General features: G+C 39.5%; 5 protein-coding genes and 1 pseudogene across 6 annotated transcripts; 3 read left to right on the forward strand and 3 right to left on the reverse strand.

Annotated features, from left to right (window-relative positions):
* The first annotated feature begins 1,381 nt into the window (after window positions 1-1,381).
* LOC149054441 (uncharacterized) lies at window positions 1,382-2,188 on the forward strand. Its single transcript, XM_089230034.1, has one exon. The coding sequence runs from the start codon at window positions 1,382-1,384 to the stop codon at window positions 2,186-2,188; it is 807 nt and encodes a 268-aa protein (XP_089086160.1).
* Window positions 2,189-9,156: 6,968 nt separating this feature from the next.
* Window positions 9,157-10,299, forward strand: LOC107163182 (uncharacterized). Its single transcript, XM_015510462.2, has one exon. The coding sequence runs from the start codon at window positions 9,157-9,159 to the stop codon at window positions 10,297-10,299; it is 1,143 nt and encodes a 380-aa protein (XP_015365948.2).
* A 1,901-nt stretch (window positions 10,300-12,200) lies between these two features.
* LOC149054442 (E3 SUMO-protein ligase ZBED1-like) lies at window positions 12,201-19,359 on the forward strand (annotated as a pseudogene).
* On the reverse strand, window positions 15,612-17,132 carry LOC149054443 (uncharacterized). 2 transcript variants are annotated; one of them, XM_089229986.1, is made up of 4 exons: window positions 16,908-17,132; window positions 16,463-16,662; window positions 16,089-16,268; window positions 15,612-16,025 (listed from the first exon to the last, which is right to left on the reverse strand). In XM_089229986.1, the coding sequence occupies exons 2-4, from the start codon at window positions 16,659-16,661 to the stop codon at window positions 15,844-15,846; spliced, it is 561 nt and encodes a 186-aa protein (XP_089086112.1). In that variant the 5' UTR covers window position 16,662; window positions 16,908-17,132; the 3' UTR covers window positions 15,612-15,843. The 2 variants fall into 2 exon arrangements, with proteins under 2 accessions (XP_089086112.1, XP_089086111.1); XM_089229985.1 differs by having other exon boundaries at window positions 16,463-17,131.
* On the reverse strand, window positions 17,074-18,526 carry LOC149054444 (uncharacterized). Its single transcript, XM_089229983.1, has 2 exons — window positions 17,482-18,526; window positions 17,074-17,407 (listed from the first exon to the last, which is right to left on the reverse strand). The coding sequence occupies exons 1-2, from the start codon at window positions 18,465-18,467 to the stop codon at window positions 17,074-17,076; spliced, it is 1,320 nt and encodes a 439-aa protein (XP_089086109.1). The 5' UTR covers window positions 18,468-18,526.
* A 2,664-nt stretch (window positions 19,360-22,023) lies between the features above and the next one.
* Window positions 22,024-27,934, reverse strand: LOC149054445 (uncharacterized). Its single transcript, XM_089229963.1, has 3 exons — window positions 24,617-27,934; window positions 22,504-22,850; window positions 22,024-22,442 (listed from the first exon to the last, which is right to left on the reverse strand). The coding sequence occupies exons 1-2, from the start codon at window positions 24,998-25,000 to the stop codon at window positions 22,728-22,730; spliced, it is 507 nt and encodes a 168-aa protein (XP_089086089.1). The 5' UTR covers window positions 25,001-27,934; the 3' UTR covers window positions 22,024-22,442; window positions 22,504-22,727.
* Window positions 27,935-27,991: the final 57 nt, after the last annotated feature.

Here is a 27,991-nt window from a genome sequence, read left to right on the forward strand (position 1 = left end):
TTATTCTATCATTCAGAATACTTAACTTACATACAGCTTTCATGTTATAAATAAATATATGTTTTATCACAATAAATAACCAATTAATCTAATTAAGAAGAATTCTACGTTGTGTAATTAACTCAAGAGTCACCTTCCAAACATCATCCTTGACTACTGATACCTGTAGACGACGTGATCACTACACTGTTGCGACAACGACCAGAGATCAACAACCTCTTTGGATGGCTAGAACAATTTGCCCATACCGAACGTACTAAAAAACTGACCGTTGCAGGGTCAGAGGGTATTATTGATAAAACTAAGGCACTTAGAAACATCTTCCAGGACCTCTGCCTGGAGATTAGTAAGCTTAGCGGAAAGGCTCAGCTTACACAAGAGCAGCTAAGACTAATGATGAACACCTATAGTGATTCGCTATTAGAGAAATTGCTAGACTACAAGCCGAAAACGGCGAATTAAGAGCCGAGATTCAGGCCAGAGAACGGGCCGACGAGTTGGCTGAGAGGCAGACAGTCACCGTCAAACCCAGACCTGCTCTTACAACTCAAGCTAAGGTCACGTCAATGTCCTACGCCGAAAAAGCAAGGTCTGACCCGAAACCAGGTCAACCCATTAAGGTTCCGAAGAGTATGCCGAAGGAAAATAATATTAAAAGGACCCTCACTAAGTGTCGGGAGGCTAAGACAAACTCGAGGCTCTCCTTTGAAGTTCCCGATAATGTCTCCATGGCAGCGGCAAAAGCCGAATTATGGCAAATAGTTAAGGGTAAAATGAGAAACCCCAGAGCCAGAACTGTGATCAATGGCAAGAACATCATAATAATACCCGACGATGTAAACACGTTGGAGGTGGTAAGCAATCTACCCAATGTAAAAATCACAGGGTCCAAACAGCCGAGAATAATCATTTACGATGTCAATTCTCAGTTGAACGAAGATGAGATAGTCACCGGGCTATCCGATCAAAACCCAGAGTTAGGACTTACAAAGTTGGAAACAGACAAGATAACTGTAAAAAACAAACTCGGTCCAAGGGACAGTACGACCACTCACTGGGTACTAGAAGTCCCTGCGAGTGTGATTCCCAGGCTGGAAGGCAAGCTGGTTTTCTTAGGGCTAACCAGATGCAAAATCAAAGTACATCAGAGCGTACCACAGTGCTTCCACTGTCAAGGGTATAGGCACACCGCCATTAAATGTACGCAAGAGTTACCTAGGTGTAGACACTGTGCAGGAATGCACGACAGTAGGCAATGTAAAGAGCCCCAAAAGGCGGTCTGCACAAATTGTAAAGGCGACCACAAGGCGTCCAGCGCAACATGCGCGCACAGAATAAGAGCTATTAAAAGTCTCCTAAGGCGGACGGACTTCAGCTCCATATGAATCACGTAAAAATACTACAAATCAATCTGAATGGCCAGCTGATTGCTTCGGAGCAACTACGCGATCGATCCATCAGAGAGAAAATCGATATTATCTTAGTACAAGAGCCGCCCACAAATGAGAATGGTCTGGTCACCAACTTTGAAACATGCCTGCAGGTGTCCAATCTAGATAACCCTGGCGCAACGATTATTGTAACTAGCGATAGAATAAGATGTATTAAGATCTCGCAGCACACGTCTCAGTATGTGGCTGTGGCCAAAATAAGTCTAAATGGCAGAGAAGAATCCAGTGTGGTCCTGGTCTCTGCGTACTTTAAGTACAACAGACCCACCACGGACTTTACTGAAATCATACGAACCATCGCCCAAGAGCACAGGTCTCTGCTGGTATGCGCGGACTGTAATGGGCACTCCCAACGTTGGCATAACCAAGACACAAATGCCAGGGGCAGGATCACTGAGGAAATGATTGATGATTTAATACTACATATTCACATTGTTCCCACCAGCACTCCCACGTATGAACGGGCACAAATGGGTTCGTCGAACATAGATCTGACACTAACCACAGCCAATCTGAGATGGAGCATCTATAACTGGACTGTCGCAAATGATACAGACAGCGATCACAACACAATAAGTTTTGATTTAGGCATAAACACGAAATACCCAAAGAAAAGCCAATTACAACCTTCAACGTTAGGAAGGCGAATTGGTTTAAATTCCAAAAAGAAATTATACGGCTTAACCAACTCACTGACGCTGAGGAAGCTGACGTACACACGAGAGCCACTACACTAACGAGTATCATAAAGACGGCCGCGCTTAAATCCATACCATTAAAGAAACGAAAGAGGAACCAGATTACGCTCCCCCCCCTGGTGGACCGCTGACTTGAGCAACTCCAAGAGAGCGCTAAACTCAGCCAGACGCACCAAAAACCCAGATTACGCAGCTCTTCGCAACAGACACCTGCACCTCATAAGGTCAGCGAAAATGAACGCATGGAGGGATTTTAGTGAGAGCATGAACTTTAAAACCTGGGGAAAAGCCTTTACTTGGGCAAAGAAAGGTTCAAGTACGTACAGAGGGCCATCCACCCTCAAAAATAAAGATGGACGTTATACGACAAACACAGAGGAAACAATAAATACCCTGCTTGACGCATTCTTACCTGACGAGGACATACCATCCGAACTGATCAGGGCACCTTATGACGGCCGCCCCCTGACGAATGCCACGAATGATGAGATAAAGATATCCATCTGGAAACTCAAGCCAAATAGAGCCCCGGGCAAAGACGGTATCACGGGAGGAATGCTCCGCAAGGCTTGGCCTACACTGGCACAAAGGATCACTGATTTATTCAACCAATGTCTCCAGACAGAAACTTTCCCTACTCCATGGAAAGAAGCGAGATTAATAATAATACCAAAACCTGTTAAGAAAGATAGAACGTGCACCGGAGCGTACAGACCCATAAGCCTAGTACCCACGTTAGGGAAAGCACTAGAATCAGCAATTATCAAACGACTCGAGAATGAGACCAATGTCGATACCATTGGAGAGCAGCACGGGTATGTCAGTACAAGGTCCACAGTGACGGCGATTAAAGCCACGTACGATTGGGTTGACTGCTGCCCAAAAAGACACATAACAGGAGCCTTCCTCGATATAACAGGTGCCTTTGACCATGTCCGCTGGGTCCCCCTCCTGGACACGGCCAAGACCCTAGGTGCATCCAGTAAGGTCACAAATATACTAATAAGCTACCTCAAAGAACGTACAGCAAGTTTGGAGATAGATGGAACAACTCGACATAAAGTAATGACGAGAGGATGCCCACAAGGCTCTAGACTTGGTCCCACGTTATGGAAACTCGCTATGGTTGGTGCTTTTTGCGAAGACCCGGCAACATCAAAGACAGTTGCATATGCGGATGACATCGTCGTGATGACCGGAGGGGCCCGCATCCCGACAATAACTAAGCGACTTGAGCGAAACTTAGACTCACTCATCGAATGGTCGGGGAGGTACGGGCTAACCTTCTCAAGGACGAAATGCGAGGCCATGACATTAAAAGGTGGTAAAAAGACCCCATACACCATAGGCTTTGGATCAGACCCGGACAACGGGAAAATTGAAGGAAAAGACGCGGTAAGATACCTAGGAGTGACAATTGATCCCAGAAGATCCTTCTGGGATCACATTGTGTCATTGAGCGGCAAATCGACGGGCATGTTTCAACGCCTGAGACAAATGACGTCAGCTAACTGGGGCGTAAGTCAGACGACCTCAGCAATAATCTATAAGGCAGTCTTCCTACCGCGCATTACTTACGCGGCGGAAATATGGATCAAAGCACTCGAACTAAAGAAGTCAATTATATTGCTGGAAAAAATCCAGAAAGAAGCGCTGAAGGCAGTGACCAGTGCGTACAATACCACGTCAACGGCAGCACTACAGGTGATCGCTGGCCTACTGCCGCTTGATCTAGAAATAAAGAAATACCATGCAAAAATGAACATGAGATGCGGTAAGATCACTCCCGTTGAGTACGAGAACAAGATAAACGAGCTCCTCGACACATGACAAGATAGATGGAATCCGACACAGGGCAATCCAAAAACCGGAGATTGGACCAGGAAATTGATACCGGACGTAAAAACAAGATATGGTCTTCCAATGGGTATGAACCATTACCTAAGTCAAATGCTAACGGGACACGGGGACTTCTACGGAAAGCTCCACTCATTTAAATTGGTTCCGAGCTCAAATTGCAGATGCGGCAATGGTAGTGAGACCGTACAGCACGTCCTACTAGCGTGCCCAAGAACAATTGCACAAAGAACTGAACTAAGAAGAATAGTTGAGGAAGGAGGCGAAGCATGGCCGCCATATAATGGAACCATTATAAAAACGAAAAGAATTTTTGACGCATTCAATAAATTTGCACACGACAGCTTAAAGTCAAGAACGGATAGGTAAGACCTTGTAATGGGTCAGGACGCAGCCACACCAGGCGGTGTAAGTGCACAGACTCGGGGTGACCCGGGTGAGCACGCAAGGTGAAAGTGGCACAAGCGGCGGGTCACGCTCGAGCGCGTCCTGACCCGGGGCGTGCTCACGCGTCAGCGACGTGTAGAATGGACCTGTGGCTGGGGCCGAGGCCAGAATACCGCCACAGTATTCCCTGCTTGTCGTAAAAGGCGACTAAAAGGGACTGGCCAGCCGGGGCCGACGCCTGGGGCGTGGACGCACCTAAACCTCCGGGGAATAGGGCGTTGCAGAGGTTCTGACCGTGACCTCAAGATGAGCTGGTCGCTCTCCTCGGAGAGGCCTCTGGGAGGCGGACACACTGAAACCTTCGGGGACTAGGGTGTTGAGAGGTTCTGACCGCGACCTCATGAAGAGCGGGTCGCTCTCCTCGGAGAGGCCTCTGGGAGGCGGAAATACCGAAACCTTCGGGGACTAGGGTGTTGAGAGGTTCTGACCGTGACCTCATGAAGAGCGGGTCGCTCTCTTCGGAGAGGCCTCAGGGAGGCGTAGACAAACACCAAGGCTACCGAGCCTCTAACTCGGGGGTCGCGGCCACCGCGTCGGCAGTGAGCGCTGCCCGGAGAGGGCCCACCGTGAGCCCGCGGTACACGGCCCAAATCTCGGGAGGACCACAGCTGAGGCATAGCGCCGACGAAGCTCGGCCCGCACATCTCACCATTGATGTGCTTGCCTAACGGGAGCGAGAATGGTACTTCGGGATGTGGGGGAGCCCCGCGGCGTTGAGCGATTGACGCCGTGCCCTCACACGGCGGTCGCGCAGCGGCTACGGTCGTTGCGTGGTCGACGGCGGTTTGGTTTCGGAGTGGCTGTAGCAGAAGCTACCATGTGGTTACAAGACCGACGCTTGGTCTAGGGGAAGGCTGCCGAGTGAGCATTCTCCTTAGCGCCCACCCAGCTTACCGGTGGAGCTATATGCACCGGAGGTTGCCGGTGACCAAATACGGGAAGCGATGAGGATAGCTCGCGATCCGACCAGGGTGGCGAAGGGCACGTGTACGCCTCAGCCAAACGGTACGGGCGCACTCTCTCCCGACTTCGGTGGGAACGGGTTTGCGCCCGGTGCTCGTGGTCCGTAGATGACGCGCGGCCGACGTGCGGATGGCTTCGCCGACGTGCGCCGACCGTGAACCTCCGTGGCTCTCGACTAGCGCACAGCGCTAATGTGAGGTCCGCGGTTGTAGCCGAAAGGCAACAAAAACCCGGGAATCCTCCTCCTGGCTTCATTGATTCGGGGTCGACGAGAGCCCACCTTGCCGTGGTGACCCCGCCCGGCTGCGCCTTCAGGCCAGTCGCTAAGAGGCTTCTCACACTAACCTCGTCCGGGGCAGGCCGACCCCGGACCGTACTAATTTGTAGGCACAACTGACTGCGACCGCCGATCTAGCCCGCCGGCGGCCAGAGGGTGCAGGGCTACCAGGGGCAGCCCCCCATTAACAACCTAACATGAATACTGGGAGGGTCGGACTCTGAAGAACCAAGATCCGGCAGTCAGGAGCGGTGCGCGTCCTGTCGGTCGCTATCAACGAGAAGCACCAAAAATGCGAACACGGAATCGGACCGGAAATATTGGATAAAGACGGATAACGTACCTAGGCTCAGAGGAGGTGACGGCTCTGACGACGAGCATGATGGTAATGTAGATGATGATGGCACAAATGCCAGAACAAGTGGTGGAATGGTCACGGACGAAGGCCCATCCCAAAAACGTGGACCCTAGAGCCCCCCAATGACACAGGCTAACAAAAAGACTGCTTATGCCGTCTCGGAAACGGCCAAAGAGGTCAATAACCACTTTGGATGGTTGGAACAGCTTGCCCATGTTGAACGTACCAAAAAGTTGACCGTGGCAGCATCAGAGGGCATCTTGGAAAGAACCAAGGCATTGAGAAACATCATACAAGACCTCTGCCTAGAGGTCAGTAGGCTTGGCGGCAAGGCACAGCTGACACAGGATCAACTCAGGTCAATGTGGAACACCTATAGTGAGTCACTATTGGACAAGACGGCTGAAATCAGTAGGCTGCAAACCGAAAACTGTCAACTCAGAGCGGTGATTCAGGCTAGAGAGCGGGTCGATGAGGTGGCTGAGGGGCAAGCAGTCACTGCCAGGCCCAAACCCACCCTCCCGACCCAGACTAAGCCCACACCAATGACTTACGCCGAAAAAGCAAAACAAGACCCGAAACCTGGTCAGTCCGCAAAGGCTTCAAAGAGCACGCCTAAGATAGCTAGCATCAAAGAGACCCTCACTAAGTGTCGAGAAGCTAAGACGGCCTCAAGGCTCACCTTCGAGATACCCGACAATGTTTCCATGGCAGCGGCTAAGGCCGAACTATGGGAAACGGTTAAGGGTAAGATGAAAACCCCAGAGCCAGGACCGTGATAAACGGCAAGAACATTATTATAATTCCTGACGATGGAAACACGTTGGAGGTGGTAAGTAACTTACCCAACGTAAAGGTAAGGGCCCAGACAGCCAAGAATAATAATCTACGATGTCGACTCCCAGCTAAAGGAGGACGAAATAGTTACTGGGTTGACGGACCAGAACCCAGAGCTAGGTCTCACACAGAACGACACTGATAAGATAATTGCAAAATATAAGCTAGGTCCAAGGGACGGCACAACAACTCACTGAGTACTTGAAGTCCCTGCAAGTGCAATACCCAAGCTAGAGGGCAAACAAGTATTTTTAGGGTTAACCAGATGTGAGAATGTGGGGTTCTTGACACCCCACAAACCACCCACGGTTCCACGGGGCATGGAAACCGTGACCTGCCAGCCGTACCGCGTGATAGGTCGTGAGACTTACGTCGGCAGAGCTGACAGGTTTTTTGAACACGCAGTGACAAATGAATGTCAAAGATTTATAATATAGTACAATATACGTTACCCTGAATAATAATTGAAAATATGGCTTAGATTATGGTAATAAAGAATAATATATTTTAGTATAGGACATTTAAATAATAATGGTCTCATTTCAGATAATAATATGTAGTGGACATTTTTGGCAATAAGGTACAAAATAATACGTTTAAACAAATAAGACAAATTGTCAACAAATATACAAGTTTTACGACGATAGTTTTAGCGATCACATGATCATAATATGCATATGAACAAATAATAAGAATGGGACAAGGAATAATAAGAATAATATTCGCAGTGACGCTAGGCTATAATATGTCAGGATGTGTCTTTCGATCACATCCGACTAATAATACAATAATAATATTTAAACGCCAACTCCCGCCGGGTTCGCGTCAGAGCAAGACGTTATGTAACCCGGCCATGCCGTCTAAGCATGATAATAATATAAAGGAGCGCAAGTAATAATCATGTTTTTTGTTTTATATAATAAATTATAAGCTTTTGGTAATAATAATCCGCGTATGCAAATCAAGATAGATGAAGGAGGTGAGAGGGGTAAATAATAATACGTGACAGCATGGTTGTGTCGCAAAGCAGCAAGCCACCCGGCATCCCGGCCCTCAGGCCCCATGGCAGTGTTTCAGCCCATCATGTTGACTGCCGTACCGGGTGGATGCCTTAGTTCCAGGTGATACGGAAGTAGGCGAGAACCTGGAACAAAAAGAAACCCGGGAAAGAGCGGGGGTCGGCCTGGGAACATTTCGACCGGAACAAGTAGAGTCGGGACCGATTGACCCTTGCGATGTGGAGGAGGTCAAGGGAGCCATCTGGAGAATGGCTCCGAACAAGGCACCAGGCTTGGACGGCATAACGGCGAAAATACTGAGACAGGCGTGGCCAGTGATAGGCCATGGGCCATGGGCCTTCAATTGTTGTCTTAGGACGAAGCGATTCCCGAAATCGTGGAAGATTGCACGTCTAGTAGTGTTTAGGAAAGCCCCGGGTAAGGACCCGGCGGAGCCGAAGTCGTACCGACCTATTAGCTTGCTGCCGGTGATCTCGAAAGCGCTTGAGCACATTATAGTAGAGAGAATCCGCAAAGTCAGGGGTCAGAGCCTCGTTTCTCCCCGTCACAAAGTTGGTTATGTCTGCCGTACCGGGTCGAATAATAATAATATGTAGATGGTCGACGATGCCAAGTGGTGAATAATAATATGTAGACGGTCGACGTGGTGGTTGGTCTTCAACGGTTGAGAAAAGACCAAATTCTTTAAAGACGTATCGGCCGACGGCTAGTGGCTGTTGGACGGCTTGCTGACCAGTGCGGGTGGAAGGGGGACTTTTGGTGCAATATTACAATAATTGGGTAACAGGTTGCACTGACTCCGTTGCCGGTAGCGCAGCCGCCCCGACCGACAGTGCCAGCGCGGTCCCCGCCGTTGGTGTTGAGGATGGAGCCTTGCAGAGGGGGGGAATGTGCGGTGTATTGGTGACATAACACTGTAGTCCAGCTAGTTATTGTGTGTTATGTAATATAATAATATAATTAAAACCACGAAAAATGCTGTGACGTTACACAGATGTAAGGTTAAATTACATCAGAGCGTACCACAGTGCTTCCACTGTCAGGGGTACGGGCACACTGCCATAAAATGCACGCAAGAACTACCCAGGTGCAGACATTGTGCAGGATTGCACGACAGCAGGCAATGCAAGGAGCCCCAGAGGACAACCTGCACCAATTGTAAAGGCGACCATAAGGCGTCAAGTTCAACCTGCACCCACAGAGTAAGAGCAATTAAAAGTCTCCTAAGGCGGACAGACTTTGGCCCGAAATGATTGACCAAATAAAGATAATCCAGCATAACATCTGCAAGAGCAGGATTGCCTCCTTGCAGCTGAGAGACCACTGTATCGGCAACGGGGTTGACTTAGTACTACTACAGGAACCACTAATACAACAAGGAAAGGTCTATGCGTTCGAAAGCTACAAACAAGCGCACAAAGGTGACCGCGCCGGGGCAGCCATCATCATCCTAAATGATGAACTGCGAGCATTAGAACTTGCACAATATGTGAGCGACCATGTAGTGACAATCAGAGTCAGCCGACTCAATAGCAGGCACGCAGTAACAGTGGTGTCGGCATATTTTAAGTACAACATGCCGACACCCTGCTTCGTTAAGAAGCTCCATGACATTATGGAAAGCGAAGCACGAGTGCTGATCGGTGCTGATGTTAACGCGCACTCGCAATTATGGCACTGCCCAAGCCGCAATGATCGGGGCAGGTGGGTAGAAGAGATGATAGAGGACCACGGTCTCCTGGTTGCCAACCGACCCTCGACACTTAAAACCTACAATCGTGAAGGTATGGGGGCATCGAACATTGATGTAACCCTTACTACACCTGCCATCTCAGGGCACGTCAATGGATGGTCAGTAGAAGATATAACGGACAGCGACCACAATGTGTTGACATATAACCTGAAATTAAGCGGAACACCGACCCCATGTAACTGGGATCGGATGTTCAATACCAATAGGGCAGACTGGGATAAGTTCAAAAGCGAACTAATGAACTGCAGACTACGGATCGAAGAGACATCCGTGCACACTTTTGCTGACTCCATCATAACCGCAGTACAGAAAGCGGCGGAGGCATCCATGCCGGTAATAAAGAAGAAAAACTCCCGATGTACGGGAAAGCAGCCTTGGTGGAATAGCACACTGGCAGACTGTAAAAGGGATCTCGACAGATCCAGGCGTGATAAGCTGAATATCACGGACAGACCGGCTTATAACAGAAAGCGTAATGCCTACCTTAGGGAGATCAGATCTTCCAAGATGGCTGCTTGGAGATTATTTGCAAATGATATAAATATTAACGCCTGGGGAAAGGCTTTCAGATGGGCCAAAAACGGTTCAAGCCGCCCAACTGTCAACCTAGTACCATGCAGAGTGCGAACGGCGACATGACCTCGAACTAGGACGACACTGCTGAACTGCTTCTAAGCACGTTCTTCCCTGCATAAATAACAAAGGTAGCCATTGCCAGGGATGGCCCTCTGCAGCCCTACGATAGGTTGGTGGACAATGAAAGGGTCAGATTGGCGATCTGGAGGATGTGCCCTTCCAAAGCCCAGGCCCAGATGGACTTACGGCGAAACTCCTTAGGAAAGCATGGCCCATTATTGGACGGGATATTACCGAGCTTTTTAGCAGATGTCTCGCTGAGGCCTCCTTTCCAAATCCATGGAAAGTGGCAAGACTAGTGGTAATCCCAAAGCCAGGGAAGAAGGACTTAGCCAGTCCAAAATCGTACAGGCCGATAAGCCTGCTACCCACCTTAGCTAAGGCACTGGAAACGTTGATCATCCAGGACCTTATAGAGGAGACAAACCTCGACGACTTCAGTCAGCAGCATGGATTCGTCTCTGGCAGATCAACCATAACGGCTATCAAAGAACTATACAACTGGACAGGGGCAAACAGACACAGATACGTCTTTGGAGCATTCCTGGACATAACGTGGGCTGGTCTCCAGTGATGTCAAGACTTGAACAGCTGGGAGCTTCGCTGAGAACACTCAGGTTGGTGCACAGTTACCTGGACAACAGGCTGGTCAGGCTAGATCTTGAAAGTTAAGCCTACACGAGGACTCTAGAAAGAGGATGCCCGCAAGGGCCACGGCTCGGGCCTACCTTATGGAAGGTCGCGATGACGGCGGTGGGCGATATACCACTAGAGGATACCGCGAAAATCATATTATACGCCGATGATATTGCAGTCCTGGTAGGGGCGGCCAGACCACCCACGGCTCATAGAAGATTAGAGGTGTATCTTTATGGACTGATGGAATGGACCAAAACATTCCGGTTGAGTTTCTCACGGGCCGAATCGCAGTTAATGTCAATTAAGGGAGGCTTGAAACCTAACCACTCGGTGGGTTTTGGTACGGGACCACATGCGCCAGTAATAAGAGCTAGCGAAACGGTTAAATACCTAGGAGTTATCCTGGACCCACGCCAGAGCTACTGGGACCACGTTGAGTCCCTCAAAGATAAAAGCAAAGACGTGTACAGGCGCTTAAGGCAGATGACGTCTGCGAACTGGGGCATGAGCCGGAATGCGGCCAAGACGATCTATCAGGCAGTCTTCCTCTCCCGTGTAACATACGCGGCAGAGATCTGGGGGAAGGCATGCCTAATGAAAAAGGCAATACAAACGCTGGGAAGTATGCAACGAGACCCGCTACTAGCTATAACAAGTGCCTATAGAACAGCATCGACAAACTGCTTGTCGGCCGTGGCGGGTGTTCTACCGCTGGACCTCGAGGTCAGAAGAGCGGCTATGGCGCGAAAGCTAAAGGAAAACGAAATACAGTCACAGGAGTACGATGATGGAGTCAGTGAACTCATAGACCAATGGCAAGCCCGATACGATGCCACCGACAAGGGTGAATGGACAAAGTACATGGTACCTAGCTTGGCCCGAATATGTCAGGTCCCTCTTGAATTGGACCACTACGTCACCCAATTCTTGACGGGACATGGTGATTTTAATAACAAGCTGCACAGCTTCAAGCTGGTGCGAAGCCCGAACTGTGCATGCGGGAACGGAGCGGAGACAGCAAGACACGTCCTGCTAGCATGTCCACGAGTTAGATCCCACAGGGAGGACCTACTCAGAGTTATGCGGGAAGAGGGCGTCCCATGGTCAGAAAGAGGCGCATTTTTGACAACATGCAAGACGTACGAGGCACTGAGAAAATTCAGCAAAAACAGCCTAATTAACAGAAGCGATAGATAGGAGCAATCTATAGGTCAGGACACCGCCTCACCAGGAGGTGAATGGCATAGACTCGGGGTGGCCCGGGTGAGCACGCATGGCGTAAGTGGCACAAGCGGCGGGCCACGCTCGAGCGTGTCGAGCCAGTTGGGGCTAACGCCTGGGGCGTGGACGCACCGAAACCTCCGGGGATTAGGGCGTTGCAGAGGTTCTGACCATGACCTCGAGAAGAACGGGTCGCTCTCTCCGGAGAGGCCTCAGGGAGGCGGACACACCGAAACCTTCGGGGACTAGGGTGTCGGAGGTTCTGACCGCGACCTCGTGAAGAGCGGGTCGATCACCGAGCTTGGCAAACTCGGTGATGCCTCTGGGAGGCGCAGACCGGGCCCACCGTGAGCCCGCGATACTCGGCCCAAATCTCGGGAGGACTATAAGCTGAGGCAAGACGCCGACGAAGCTTCGTCCGAGCATCCCACCATTGATGTGCTTTACCTGACGGGAGGCGAGAATGGTACATCGGGATGTGGGGGAGCCCCGCGGCGTTGAGGTAATTGGCGCCGTGCCCTCACACGTCGGTCGCGCACCGGTCTCGGCCGTGGCGCGGTCGGTGGCGGATTGGTTTCGATGTGGCTGTCGCAGGAGCGACTGTGTGGTTAACAGACCAAGCTCGGTCTAGGGGAAGGTTGCCGAGTGAGATTACTCCTTAGCGCTCACCCAGCCTATCGGCGGGGCTATATGCACCGAAGGTTGCCCGTGACCAAATACGGGAAGCGATGAGGATAGCTCGCGACCCGACCGGGGTGGCGAAGGGCACGTGCACACCTTAGCCGAACGGTACGGGCGTGCTCTCTCCCGACTTCGGTGGGAACGGGAGTACGCCCGGTGCTCGTGGTCCATTGACGACGCGCGGCCGGCGGTCGGCGGGTAGCTCCGCCGCACGTCGACCGTGAACCTCCGCGGCTCTCGACTAGCGCACAGCGCTAATGTGAGGTCCGCGGTTGTAGCCGCAAGGCACCAAACCCGGGAGTCCTCGTGGCTTCATTGATTGCAATGAATCAGTTACCTATATCTTTTTGCTCGAGTCCTGGGTTTTGTCAATTCATGGCTGTTGTAGAGCCTAATTACAAAATATGCAGAGATGAAGCAATGAAAAAAAGGCTACATTCATTGAAATCAAAAGTTGAGGATAAAATAAAAAATGAATTATGAAATGTGAAAAGTGTAGTTTGTACAACTGATGGTTGGTCTTCAATGGCACAAAACTCATATATATCATTAACTGCTCATATAATAAATAACCAATGGGTATCAAAGTCATTTACTTTGGCCACACAAGAGATAGAAGAACGACATACAGCAGTAAATCTATCAGACAAATTAACATGTATATTAGATGACTGGGAAATTAATGGTAAAGTTTCAACTGTTATCACAGATAACGCAAGAAATGTGGTAAATGCAGTCAAGCTCTTACTATAGACAATAAAAATATGGATGTGACATGTGCTGCTCACAATCTACAATTAGACATTAGTACTGCACTAAAAGATGAAACATTTTCAGAATTAATAAGACAATGCAGTGCTTTAGTTGGGCATTCCAAACACTCAAATGTAGCTAAACAGTCATTATTTAAAAAACAAGAACAGTTAGGAATTCCGCATCAGTAGTCACTTGTTCAATATTGTAAGACACGATGGAACTCAATATACTTAATGATAGACCATCTTTTACAAAATAGCACCCCAATTTTAAATGTATTAACAGACAGAACAGTTACGTCTTTAAATATTGCTCAAAAATTAGAAATTACCGAATCACAATGGTTAAAAATAGAAAATCTCGTAAGTATTATTAAACCACTTTATATTGTGACTAATATATTTTGTTCAGAGCACCATTCACCAGCATCAATGGTTAGACCATTACTCGCACAATTAATAGAAAATCATTTAAAACAAAAGGAAAATGATGATCAATATGTCACGTATTTTAAACATACAATAATACACGAAATTAAAGAACGATTTAAATTTGACTGGAATGAAACAAGTTCTGTCTCTGTCAAACAAATCGCGTCTTTTCTAGATCCTCGATATAAAGATTTAGAGTTTGAACCGATTGGTGCAAGAGAAAAAATTCGAAAGTTTGTAAAGGATTTAGTTGAAAGATTTAGAACCCAAAGCATTAATTTGGAACAAGAACAACCAGTTCAAAGGAGCGATCTTGAATTTTTGTATGGAAGTAAAATAACAGACAATAATGACATAATCATTCAATTTCAAAATTATATAGCTGAACCTCAATTACGATTCGATCTAAATTTATTTGAATGGTGGAAATGTAGAGAGAATAAATATCCAGCTCTTGCAGAATATATTTGACTATTCCTGCCACGTCCGGTGCATACTACTTGCGTCCGAAATAATTAACACTAGGTAAGTTGCGTCCCCCAAAAAAAGGTTCAAAAAGGGTCATAGCCTATTTGCGTCCCGGTATACCTTTTTAGACAGCCTAGATGCGTCCATAGCCTATTACAAACTAATGAGTAGATTAATTGCTTATGAGTAATAGGTCATTATGCATGGTTAAAAAAATGTTTATTAATTATATGCATTTGATTATATTCATTACATTATCACATCATATTTAAAAAAATAAAATTATACAAACTATTAATAGATTATGAAAATACAAGTTAAAAGAATTATGCATACCTATTTAAAAAAATATTTTATTATAAAATCGTCAATTGTCAATTTATTAAAGCTATAATCAAATTAAATATATGCATTTTTAACTACAACATAAAAAGACATAAATTATTAATTACTGAATTAAAACAAGGTTGGTTGAAATTTGAGTGAAACGTTTTTTAAATATATAAAAGCAGAATTGGTTTTTTCTCTGAATTTTTTTATTTCTTTGTTTAAGTAGTCAATTTTTTGGTTTTTTTTTTTTCTATATTCTTTTTTAGGTGTATTTATGCTATTCATTAACACATAAGTATTAATTTGAAATGATTTTAAAACATCGATAAATTGATAAATATTTGGATGGCTTGAGTAAAAGGATGAATTAAATTTGGAATGAAATGCCTCACATGCGTTCGTTGTTCGTTGTAGGGAAGGCGGGGCAGTACCGTACGGTTAAGCTTTCATGGCTTGTAAATCATGCAATTGTTAACGAAATTAAATTTTTTAAATTGGTTAATATAGATAAACTTATGGCCTATAATTTTTATTTGAAACTTTTTTAAATTTTTTTAAAAAAAATGTGCTTAATTTGTCTTTTACTTTTTTTTGGAAAAATACGGATTTACCCCAGGTGCGGGGTAAAACCGTATGTACTGTGGGGCAAAATCGTATGAAGATAATTAATATACAAAAACTTAGTACATTAGGTATATTCATTGGTAGGTACCTAAATTATTAATTGGTATTGAACTTTTATTTGATTAACTTGTAAAGTTTAACTAATATTAAGCAGTAGGTAGTAAATCATGTATATTTTCATCTTTATTAGTCAAAAATGTACCTAAACATTGTTTTTAATTCTTCAAAGTGTTAACAAATTAAAAACAATAACAACACAATATAATATATGATAAAACCTACTCCTGTTGGCAGTAGTACAACAAATACAACTTACCCAAGTACCTATACATTTATTGAAATAAAACAAAATCTTCTTTTAATAAAAGAAATAAAAATGGCCAAAAAAAATTACTTTTTAATAAAAATAACAAAAAAACTTAATACAAAAAAATAACTCATAACTTTTTTTTAACAAATCATAAAAGCTATTCACCACTGGTCGATTGAACCCCATAGCTCTCACAGCCGAAGTTGGTTCTGGGATTCGTACTGACAACTCTGGGTGTCTTAATAAAAAGCCTTTTAACCAATCTTGACCTGCATAAAAAAATTAAAAGATAAAATAACAATAAACTTTAAAATAATCATTGCTAAATTTACCTGCTAAACCATTTGTTTTATTAAAATTATGAGCAATATTGTTTCTTTCGGCAAGTTCAAAGGCCAGTTTTCTAAAATGATTTTGTGTTAAACCGAACAAACGACTTTCCATGTCTTTTAAATATTGTACAAGAACATTTTCTTGTTCGATTGAAAATACTTTTTGATAATGTCCCAAACCTATAACAAATCGCATTTTTAATTAGAAACAATTATTTCAACACATGATTGACAATTTTTCAATAATCGCCCTATTATAACCAAATATAATCTGATATTAGAAAAAAAAAAAATGGTTTTCTTAATAAGAATTTATCTCTTATAATCAAACTATCAATCTAATTACCATAATATTGTGTAATTATGAAATTTACCTTTTAATCCACACTGTTGAACATTTAATTTTCCTTCTTTTACTTTATTTACTCGGTCCTGTAGTGTTGAACGAGGAACTTCATGACGAACAGACGCTGCATCATAGGTTGTACCTTCTAACACAGCCAATATAGCGAGTTTCATATTATCTTCAGACCAAGACTGTCGGTTTGTTTTTCTTGTGTAATTACGAACCATTCTAATAAAAATAAAACATTTCAATACTATTAAATTGTTTAAATTCAACCATAGCAATTATCAAATTATCAATGTAGTAAAACCGTACAGTGTATAACCGTACGATTTTGCCCCATACGATTTTGCCCCATAAGACTATTACAAGTTATTGAGCTTCATATTAAACATTAAATTAATTAATGAATGTATTCAAACTACAAATTTATATTACACTTAATTAGCTATTGAATGATATATAAGACGTACCTGTACAGTTTTTTCACATATAAAAATTCACTATTTGAAATGTTGATAATATATTAATAATTGAATGTAATAACATAAAACGTATTTATTTCGAAAACGTGATATCAAAACACGTGCACTATCATATTCAATAAATAAACAAACAAAACGTTTCAAATCAGTGTATTCATTTTACCTCCATGATAACAATTATTGATAACATTCCGATTATACGATTTTGCCCCGCATACGGTAATACCCCGTCTTCCCCTACACTAGATGAACATTGTGCCCATATACTTGGATGAAATTGAGCATTTTCAGATATATAATTTTCTAATATGTAATCAGTAAAATCTAAACATTCTACCGGAATGATTGGAATGATTTCATAGGCAAATACGTCACTTAACATTTCTGGAGGTAAAAATGGCAGTCCAAAACAAAGTCTAAGAAATAAACCTATTTCTGTTTTATTTTTATATTCATTTGCCAATCCAAGATTTTGTATTTTTCGCCACCTACAAAATTCATTTGTGAACCGTTAATCATATAAATATTTATTATATTTTTATGAATGTTAATTAATACATACCACGATTGTCCCAAGTGGAAACGACAACCTTTTATTTCCGCTTCTGTCCAAACTGTACACACAGCTTTATGAATTGCAATTTCAAAATCAACAAACACGGTATCAGGAGCAAAGGTAACATTATACTTTGAACACGATTCATTCAAATACGTAAAAGCTCTTTCGTATGTTTTATTTTCTTTGTTAGGTAGTAAAAAAAATGCCAGTGGAATATAATAATCATTCATCAGACCATGTATTGTGAACATTTGTAGAAAATATTTTGGGCAATATTGAAAAGTCCCGTCGATATATATTGTTTTAAGGTTACTTAGAAATCTTAAATTTTTTTCACATGAAAATAATATAATATTTGTTTGCTTATCGTTTACCATAACAAAAGTTTCATTTTCAGCTGTAAATATTTGGTTTTGTTGTAACATGTTGTGTACCTCTTCAGAATTTGTTGGTAATTTTGGCAAAATAGTTCTCCGAGCATTGTACATATTTTTACGTACTAGGTTAATATCTGACGCAGTAGAAGTAATGCATCCGCCACTCAGCTCAGTACAAATAAGTTTGGATGGTTTCATTGATATGTCTGTAATAGCTTTTCGTTTAAGTCCGTTGCTTAATTGTTGTCGTTTAAGGTGTGCAAGTTCATTTGAATCGTGATTATGTGACGTTGGTTCACATATCATATTTTCTAGAGCATCGATCTTATAAAAACTTTTGCAATTTTTATTTGTGCACTTCCACCGTTGTACTTCATTTTCAAGCATTTTATGGTAACTGAACTTATAGCCATTAATTATGAACAGTTCTTTTTTCGCGCACAATTTGGAACTAAACATTTTTTCCATTTTAACCACAAGCACTGTATAACGGGACGACTGGACGAGTGAACTTGTACTGAGAAATGTACAGCACCGTGCAAAATACTTTATGTTATTTTGATCAATCATAATGATATAAGATATACCTATCAAATGGTGACAATCAGACATCTCCTAGTAATCAATTTTATTACACTAACCCGCTGTAATGATATTAACATTTGTATTAGTGGGAAAATGCTGATAATATTTTACTGTTCGTCGTAGACATTTCATGGACAATTTACACATATTATTTACACATATTATTGTAACGCTTAATCGGCGTTATCGCATAATATTTATGGACGCAACTAAGTAATGACTTTAATGGCAGGTAAGAAGAATAATATGGTTGAGTTGCGTGCACAAAATGGGACGCAAGTTACCTGTTGAATTTACTACCTGTAAAATTTACCTTTTTCGGGGACGCAAGTAGTATGCAGCCGCCACGTCGGTCAGCTCCAAGAGATGTTTTTCTACTGCTGGAAACATAGTTACTTCGAAAAGGACATGTTTACTGACTAAAAATGTAAACATGCTGATATTTTTGTATCAACATCGAGAATTGTTGCTCTAAATATATTTTTGAGTTTAGATGGGCATCACATGGATGCAAGCTCATTATTAAATTATAAATAAGATGTCTTTTTTGTTCATTATTTTGTTTATTTATTTATTATAATTTCTTAGATTATTATTTATTTATACATTTTTTTATTATTACATTATCTATTTGCTTAAATTTGTTTCATGTAGTTCTATATATATTAATAAACCAAAATTATTAACGTCAATAAATAAAACAATAATTGTTAATGTTATTTACAGAGCGTACCTAAACAGTTATAGGTATTTAATGTTAGACCATCAATTATGATTTGGTTATCTTTTAAGAAAGGGTTTCCTAATATTCCATCTCCGCTTATTGGAAAGGTTGAATCAACTACTTGGAATTCAGTTTTGCAAATTTTATTGTTTATTGATACATTTAGGGTCGTACTTCTCGAGGTATTAATTGGTCATTGATTTGGACTAATTTTGAACTATTATTTTCAACTCGCGAACCGGACAAATGCCCTTTCTGGCCGGTTCCTTGTCGTTTCCCGAATTTGATTGGTCATTATTTGATTTTCTTGTATCTGCATTTTTCTTTTTATAACATACATCTATAGTATGACCAATTTTTTTGCAATACATACACGATACTTGTTTAGCCTTCTGATTTCATTGATTATTGAATCCTCTGGATTGTTTACTCTGCTGTCCAGTATCTAAATTGTGGTTTCCAAATCTACACTCATATGTATTATGGTTTGTTTTTCGACAATATTTGCAATATTTACTAATATTCATATTATTTGGTTTGTTATTCAACAAACGTTGTGTCCCTTTATTTGATTGATAAATCTTCTCTTCTTCTAAACTATCCCTTATGGCTTCTTCTAACGTTGGGTGATTCTTGGGTTTTACTACACCTCGAATAGTAGATGATAAACCTTCAACATATGAAGTTAAAGTTACTTCTTTTATGTAGCTATGTATAGCTTTAGCATCGACAGCTGGTTAATCCTTTGTGCTTACGTTACAAAGTTCATGTAATAGTTTTTCTACTCTCGTTGTGTAATCTCTTATGGTTTCACCTTGTTGGAATTTAGTAGTAGTGAGCTCTAACTGAAGATATCCGGGTGTGCGTGTAGCACAGAAAGTGCCTTCTAAATTATCCCTAAGTATCTCCCACGTGGAAATTTCTTTATGTTGGGTTATCACGAAAGCCTTGCCTGTCAATTTAGTAATTATAACCTGTAGAGTACCAGTTGTACGGTTTCATCCACATTTCGCATGACAAAATTGCATGCATTTATGAATGGGTAAACCTCCTGTACATTTTCTCCATGGAAATGTGGAATTAATCTAATTGCCGTCTCTAAGGACAATGTAGTTGAAGTAGGTAGTGTCATTGTGTTATTAGATTCTATAGTTTGATTATTATTTGTTGTACCTACCAATAATTTATAATTAAAATTTTTATTTGTTATTTTCAATTTCTTAAAATCTTGTATACATTTTTCTTTTTGAACCTTATTGAGTAATCTAGTAAGAGGTCTAGACGATCCTAACAGACTTATGTCAATCGGTCGCGAAGGTACGTAGTTTTCGTCTAAATCAGAACTCTCAGAACTACTATTACTATTACTAGACCTATCTGACATGCATTCAATTTTATACGTTAAAATATTAAAATAAAAAATACAAGAAAAAAAAACAATTAATGAAAATAATGATTAATTAAATTAATAAGACAAGATTATTATAATTCATAGTATCACCACTCCCTATAGTTAATACCACTACTGATATCAAAATAATAATAATTATACAAATACTAATAATTATACAAATACTAATAGTAATAATGACAACGACTTATTGTCGTACCGGTTGATAATACTATGTAAAAAAAAAGAAAAATATATATATATATATATAATAATATTTCAATAATTAGCTTACAATATTACCCATGAATGCATCGCATTCAGTTGTATTGTGCTCAAGTGATAGTGAGTCCCACGACGCGTTGGCGTAACAGCTTACGTGACAAAGGCGGCTGTGGTAACACAACGGCGGTGGTGCTGTAAGGCGACGACGACGACGACGACGACGACGACGACGACGACGGCGGCGGCGGTACCGTGGCTATGATGGTGTTGGGAAGAGTAGAACACGACGTTGAATATAATGCGTGTGCACTATAAACGGTGCGCTTGTTGTTGACTACTGGAACGCCCGTGAAAAATTTTTGACGAGAGTAACTAAAATGCCACCTACGAAGTAGTTTTAATATTTGAAAAAAAAAATATAAAATTACCTCGAATAGAAAGTTGTTTCTTTTCCAAAAATTATGACCGCGACACGGCTGCCACCAGTTGTTGTGCTCGTACGGGTGTTCCGTTTGCAGAACGTTGTTTTTTCGGTAGTGTGAGGGTTCAATTTTAGGTGAGAGAACAACAAAACCGTTTTAAAGGTGTATATACTAATATAATTTTATTGTGAGTCGAAATATTTAATTCACTGTTTAATTTATTATTATTCGTCGGAACGACGTACAGGTTTAAAAGAACTAGAACGACTGACTCTACAGCCGGTATTACACTGGATCGACACCAGTCGATCGACAATATACTACGTCGTGTCGAACATGATGTCGATTTGTAGATTTATTATTAAATACGTTCGACATTTATAAAAACTAATTTATTTATTTTCCGGACCCACAGTTGGCTGCTTTTATTTTAGTTAGTGAAGACGAACCAAAAAAAAAAACGCCGAGTTTGGACAAGAGCAAGTTTAGATAGAAGCAAATATAATGGAAATCGTATGCTTGCAGACTACATCCAGGATGACATAATAGGTTTTAGTCCAGGAGAAGGTATTCGTAGCACGTTTCAAAATTTTCTACGGATGACATGTACTGATTTTGAAGATATTTTAAAAATAATCGGTCCTAAAATAAAACGCCAGAACACAAATTTTCGAGTACCTATATCCATAAATGAGAGATTGGCAGTTACTCTTCGTTTCTTGGCATCGGGCGATTCGTTCATGGACCTATCTTATTTATTTAAAATATCACAACCATCCATCTCATTCATAGTACCTGAAGTGTGTGAAGCATTAATTTCATCATTGAAACATTACGTTAAGGTAAATCATAAATTATTTACATTCTGAATAGAATAATACTAAAAGTAAACAAAATGTATTATTATTTATTAGTATTATTAATTTTAGCTGTGCATAATTAATTATTACATTTTTAATAGATTATTAAAAATTTGAACAATTTACAAACAAAATTTGAACATTTTTATTTTTAGAAATTTAAAGTAGTATGTGTAGGAAATTATAAAAATTAATCATATAATAATTGAAAATAAAATGAAAACTTAGATTAAAGATATGTAATTTGGCTTGTACTTGCATCTTCATTTTGAGTACCATCTTCTAAAACCTGTTCCCAGCTTTGGTTGTACGGTTGAGATGATTGAGTTGCTGCCTGAGTACCGTGTTGTGTCAATTGTTGTGTTGTTGAATTTTCAAAACCTAAAAAATATAATTACGTAATTCATAAAATTCAAATTTATTTATATTAAACACTGATTACCTTGATAATTAACTTGCGGTTCATCATAATACCCCAATCTTGCTTCATACAAAAGTGATTGTATTTTGAACTTAACAGTAGAGCGAGCATAGGATGATGTAAGAGTTCTGACCTACATTGCAACTTCATCACCGAGAAGAGTAAATTCATCTCTTGTTCCACGATTTTTATATACATCTTCCAGAATATCAAAAGCTCTTTTCCTCATTACTTCATTTTCGGAACTATTTTTTTTTCCCAGAATTTCTAGGCGTTTCTATCGGAGATGAGATTGCACTGCTTACTACATGTTCTGTAGATATTGTTGAATTAAGCTCTATAGAGTTAATAGTAGATTGAGATATTTCCTTAAAAAAGTGTAAAAATAACATACAATAATAAAAAAAAGAATAAACAATTTGGGAAAGTGGATAGGTGCTGTAGGTACAATAAGTTTTTCGAAAAACTTATGCAAATATTCCAACAAAAATATAAAAATATGCCCTTAAATCAAACAAATAAAACATTAACAACTACGTTAAATCATTTTAAACTAGGTAGGTACTTTAAAATTATAATTGTACAAATGTGAAAAACTATGTTGATAATTTAATCTATAAAATTGTAATATTATTAAGACATATACATATAATAATTTACATTAATAAATAAGTAATAATTTTAGATTCGGAGCGGAGCAATATGTATTAGTATATATTATAAGTAAATATGTATTTATTTAAAATAATTTTTTTTTTTTTTAATTATTAATTTTTTTTTTGTGTGTCTGTCATCAGTAATCTTATTTTTGTACAATAAAAATTCTTATAAAAACTATAAGCATTTAAAATTAAAATTTTGACAATATTTCTAAAACTTTCAAAATTTTTTTAATTAGTTTATAGTTAAAAATTTATAATATGTTTTTTATCCTACTGTGTTATCTAATGTCTGATAGTAAAATGATAAAATTAAATGTCAGTATATGGGTTTTTATTATTATTATTATTAAACTTATAAAATGTACTGTAGGTATGTTAACTATAATATTGAATATTTATATTGTAAATCATTTAGTGCATTGAAACAATTTAAATAATAACAAATGTATTTTTTATCTCTGGTTTTTAGACGCCTAATACTACAGATGAATGGTTGAATATAGCTCAACAATTTTTTTTGAAATGGAATGTTCCTAATTGTATTGGAGCGTGGGACGGTAAACATATTTCTCTCCAAGCACCTATAAATTCCGGCACAGAATATTTTAACTATAAGTCATTCCATAGTATCGTTTTAACTTTTAATGGCATGTGTAGATGCAAATTACAAATTTATTTGGGCTAGTGTTGGGGCTCAGGGAAGAATTTCGGATGGAGGTGTTTTCGGGGACACCAAATTCAATAACATGATGTCTAATAATTTATTAAATCTTCCTTCTGGGCGTCCATTACCCGGAAGAGTAAAACCTATTCCATTTGTATTTCTGGCAGATAATGCATTTCCACTTGGAAAAATATGATGAAGCCTTATCCTGGGCTTAACCAGAAAGGATCACCTGAAAGGATACACAATTACAGACTAAGTAGAGGGCGCCGAGTTGTTGAAAATGCATTTGGTATTCTATCTTCTGTGTTTAGAATTTTTAGAAAACCTATGTTGTTGGAACCAAAAAAAGCCGAGGCTGCTACAATGGCATGCATTTACCTACATAATTATTTAAGAAGTAGCAAGAACTCAAAACATGTATATTGTCCAAGTGGTAGTTTTGATGTCGAGGATATGGACACAGGAATTTTAAATCCAGGATCTTGGAGAAAACAGCTAGTAGAAATGTCATCATTCCAAAGTTTGCCCCAAATCCCACGAAAATCTGCTTTAGAAGTACAAGAAATCCGCGATGAATTTAAAATGTATTATGTATCAGACATAGGACGAGTTGATTGGCAAGATTTATGCAACTAATTTTTATTTATATTTTTAGTATATACCTAATTGAATTTATAATTTGTATCGTAAGTAAAATTATATTTGAATAATATAAAATATTAATTGTTTTATTTGTATTAATTATAATACAAATATTTTCATAAATATAAATTTATATATAGTATAAATATTAAAATATACTTACTAATACTGCACTAGTAGTTTCTTCTTCTGCTGTATCCCTTGTGTGCATTGGTTTATTCCTATCTTGCAGAAACTGATGCATTTGTTCATAAGCAAACCAAATGTTTTTGACAGTACTAGCACCAGCGCCAGATTTTTTGTTATTTTGATCTTTTTTTTTCTCTCTGGCATATTGACTCAGAAGATTTTTAATTTTCTTTTCACATTCTTCGACTGATATCTTCATTATATTTCCAATTTCGGTTAATCCGTCAAATCTGACCAATTTATTTTTATAATCCGAATGTTTTGGATTCCAGAGGTACTCCCTTTCTTTGTACAAGTCAATAAAAAGACATGTATTTACATTATTGTTCCACTTCTCACTGCACTCAGATGTTGCCATTTTCAATTTAAAAAAATTTAAAAACTTAACAATACGTAAAATTGTCAAAACAAAAACTAGTACCTACAATACGTACGGACTGTATTGTTGCGCAATACCAACTGGCTTCAGACAATTCTTATAAAATATTATTTCCGTTTGGATATTTGTCTATTTATTTTTACGATAAACCAAAATAGCAGAGTAAATTACACACTAATATAGTTTATAATTGTAAATATAGTTAGCATTAACAGTGAAAGGCAAAGTGGAAGAACTACCTACCTAGTTCATAATGGTAAGGATTTAAATTTAGGATTACGTTATTATCAAATGTAAATATAATGTAGGTATTAATAAATATTGTGACTACATAGTAAGTATTAGTCGACGTAATAATAGAAATGGCATTAAACTATTAAAGCGGCTCGATTTTGATTTGAATGTAAAATAATTTTAAGTATCTATGTTTAAATTTTTAAAACCAAATTGAATAGTGTTCAGAAAATTATAATTAAAAAAGTGGGCAAGTGGATGTCACTCTGTACAGTATACTTTACAAGTGGTTAATATTAACAGTTGCTGTAATGGATGGTATTAAGTTTGAATTCAATGATTTAATATTGTACGAGTATACGAAAAAAAATTCTGAGTGGAGACGATTTATCAGTGGAGGATAAAAAATAAATTCCAAATTAATAAAATCAGATTCATTATATACCTGACACATTCAGTCATACATAGTAAGTATATACAATTTATTAGTAGTTATTCTATTTGCATAGTTATTTATAAGTATTATAAGTCATAAGCGACAACTATTAATATTAGAATATAAAGTAGGTAGGTATGCTCTAGAGTCAGAATCTAAAATTAAATGATACATTTCAAAAGGCACTATTTTCCAAAAAATCAATAAACCATCAACAGCTTTTTATAAAGCCCGATCACATTGTAGCTGGACACAATTTATTATTTACTAACGGCGTATCCAAAGTGGGGGTAGGACAAACCAAATTTAAAATTGGGTCAAAAATTCAAAAACACACTTGGATGCCCCCTGTTAGAAATTCTAGCCACGGAAATTTTTTATTTACCAATAATAAATAACAGTTATAATACCTAAATAATAATTTTGCCACCTACGCAATTCGCTACCGTGCGGTTGTCGATTCAGTTTCCTTTGATGTTTACCGACTTTTTGTCGATCGACAAGTCAAATCGGCATGAAAGTCGAAGGTAATTCGGTAGCAGATGTCGAATCAACGTGTCGATCGACTGGTGTCGATCCAGTGTAATACCGGCTTACGGTTCCCAAGCGAGTGCCGTGTAATTACAATATTCCGGGAGTCACCTACACATTAGGCGTTGCCCCTAGACTACAATAATATACTATTATATTCTAATACAAAAGGCTAATACTATATACTAATAGCTAATGCGTTCATAACAATCAGCATGAATAACCAACTTAAAGTTTTGCAACTCATCAAAGAACCTCGACTCATCTAGATTAGATCTGAAGCTCTGTCTCTGTGTGAGATGATTATATTCACGAAAAACTGTTTGCAATGATTCAATGAAACCTCTTTTTAAATTTTGAATCATATTTGTTCGAGTAGATATTTGATCCGACTCTGACATAAAATATATTTGTAAAAATTTAGCATTATTTCCAATTTCGGGTAATAAACTTCCTATTAAATGATACACATGACCATGAATTTTAAAAGTGGGCATGAAGTTCCCTTCAGCTATTTCGTTTGCTCTAAACGATGTCATTTGAAACAGTGTATTATACCGTCTAGAGTTATCAAAGAAATGTTTTGATAAAGGGTGAGAATTATCAATTAAACTTTTAATTAGGCCTGGAAGATCCTCAAATTAGTGTAAAACAACTCTACTGTCAGAGCAGCTAAGTCCATGAGTTTCATCTTTCCATTTTTTTGCATGGCACTTAGGACATAATATAGTCATTGGTCCTATTTGAAGCGCTGTAAATTTTAAATAATCAATCTCTGATTGATAATTTAACGCTGATTTCAGACTCAGAACCTTCTCCTGGCAATGACGACCCAAACAAAAAAAAGAGTTTGCCAAATCGGGCCTGCCGTTCTCAATTGATGAATTGTTATACATTTTTGTCTCCATATTTTATATATATATATAGTATTACTATTGTACACATATATTATATAAAAATAAATCAATATGTATTTAAAAAATTTATTTTTATACACAATAATTAAGTATATATTGTTGTATATAATATATATTAGGTACCTATAATAGGTTTAATAATATTATTAGTTTCTAAAGATCGATTCATATATTTACTATTTTTCATAAGGTTTAATTTTCATTGAATTTTCAGTGTTGTATTTTGACATTTTTCTAAACATTTAATTATAAAATTAATTAAATTTTAATAACTTATATTTTAATATATTATAAATAGTAATATATATTTTAATTATGGTTTTAAAAAATAAAATGTTATATAATGGTTGTGTAAGTGTTTAATTGTAAACATTTAATTTTCAGCCAACATTTGACATTAATGAAACAATTATGATTGGCAATTGTTGTGTGAGCGAAATATTTGCTTGGAAAGCAATATTTTCGAACATTCAGAAAAAAATGCAATTTGCATTAAAATCCGTTCCCTAATCATAAGTAAGGAATTTAACACACAGTTTGAGACACATAAGAGGTAGGAATTTTAACCGGCTACGAAGTGCACGAGTTTAGCTATTAGCTTAATATTTACCAATAACAATTAATATTTTTAAAAAACATTTGAGTTAGAGAGGGCGTAGGTGGTGAGTCAGTAAAATTATGTTTTGCTACATCTGAAAAATATGGCTTTGGCGCCACTGAACATGGCGTTATAATATTTTTATTTAGCAAAGGGTCAAATTAATAATTATATTTTACAAAAATAATCATAAGAACCAGTATGCAGATAAATAATTATATTTTACAAAAATAATCATAAGAACCAGTATGCAG

The sequence above is a fragment of the Diuraphis noxia genome, unplaced genomic scaffold, assembly GCF_037042655.1.
Source record: "Diuraphis noxia isolate RWA-SAM2 unplaced genomic scaffold, SU_Dnox_SAM2 contig0006, whole genome shotgun sequence".
In the NCBI taxonomy this organism is placed as follows: Eukaryota; Metazoa; Arthropoda; class Insecta; order Hemiptera; family Aphididae; genus Diuraphis; species Diuraphis noxia.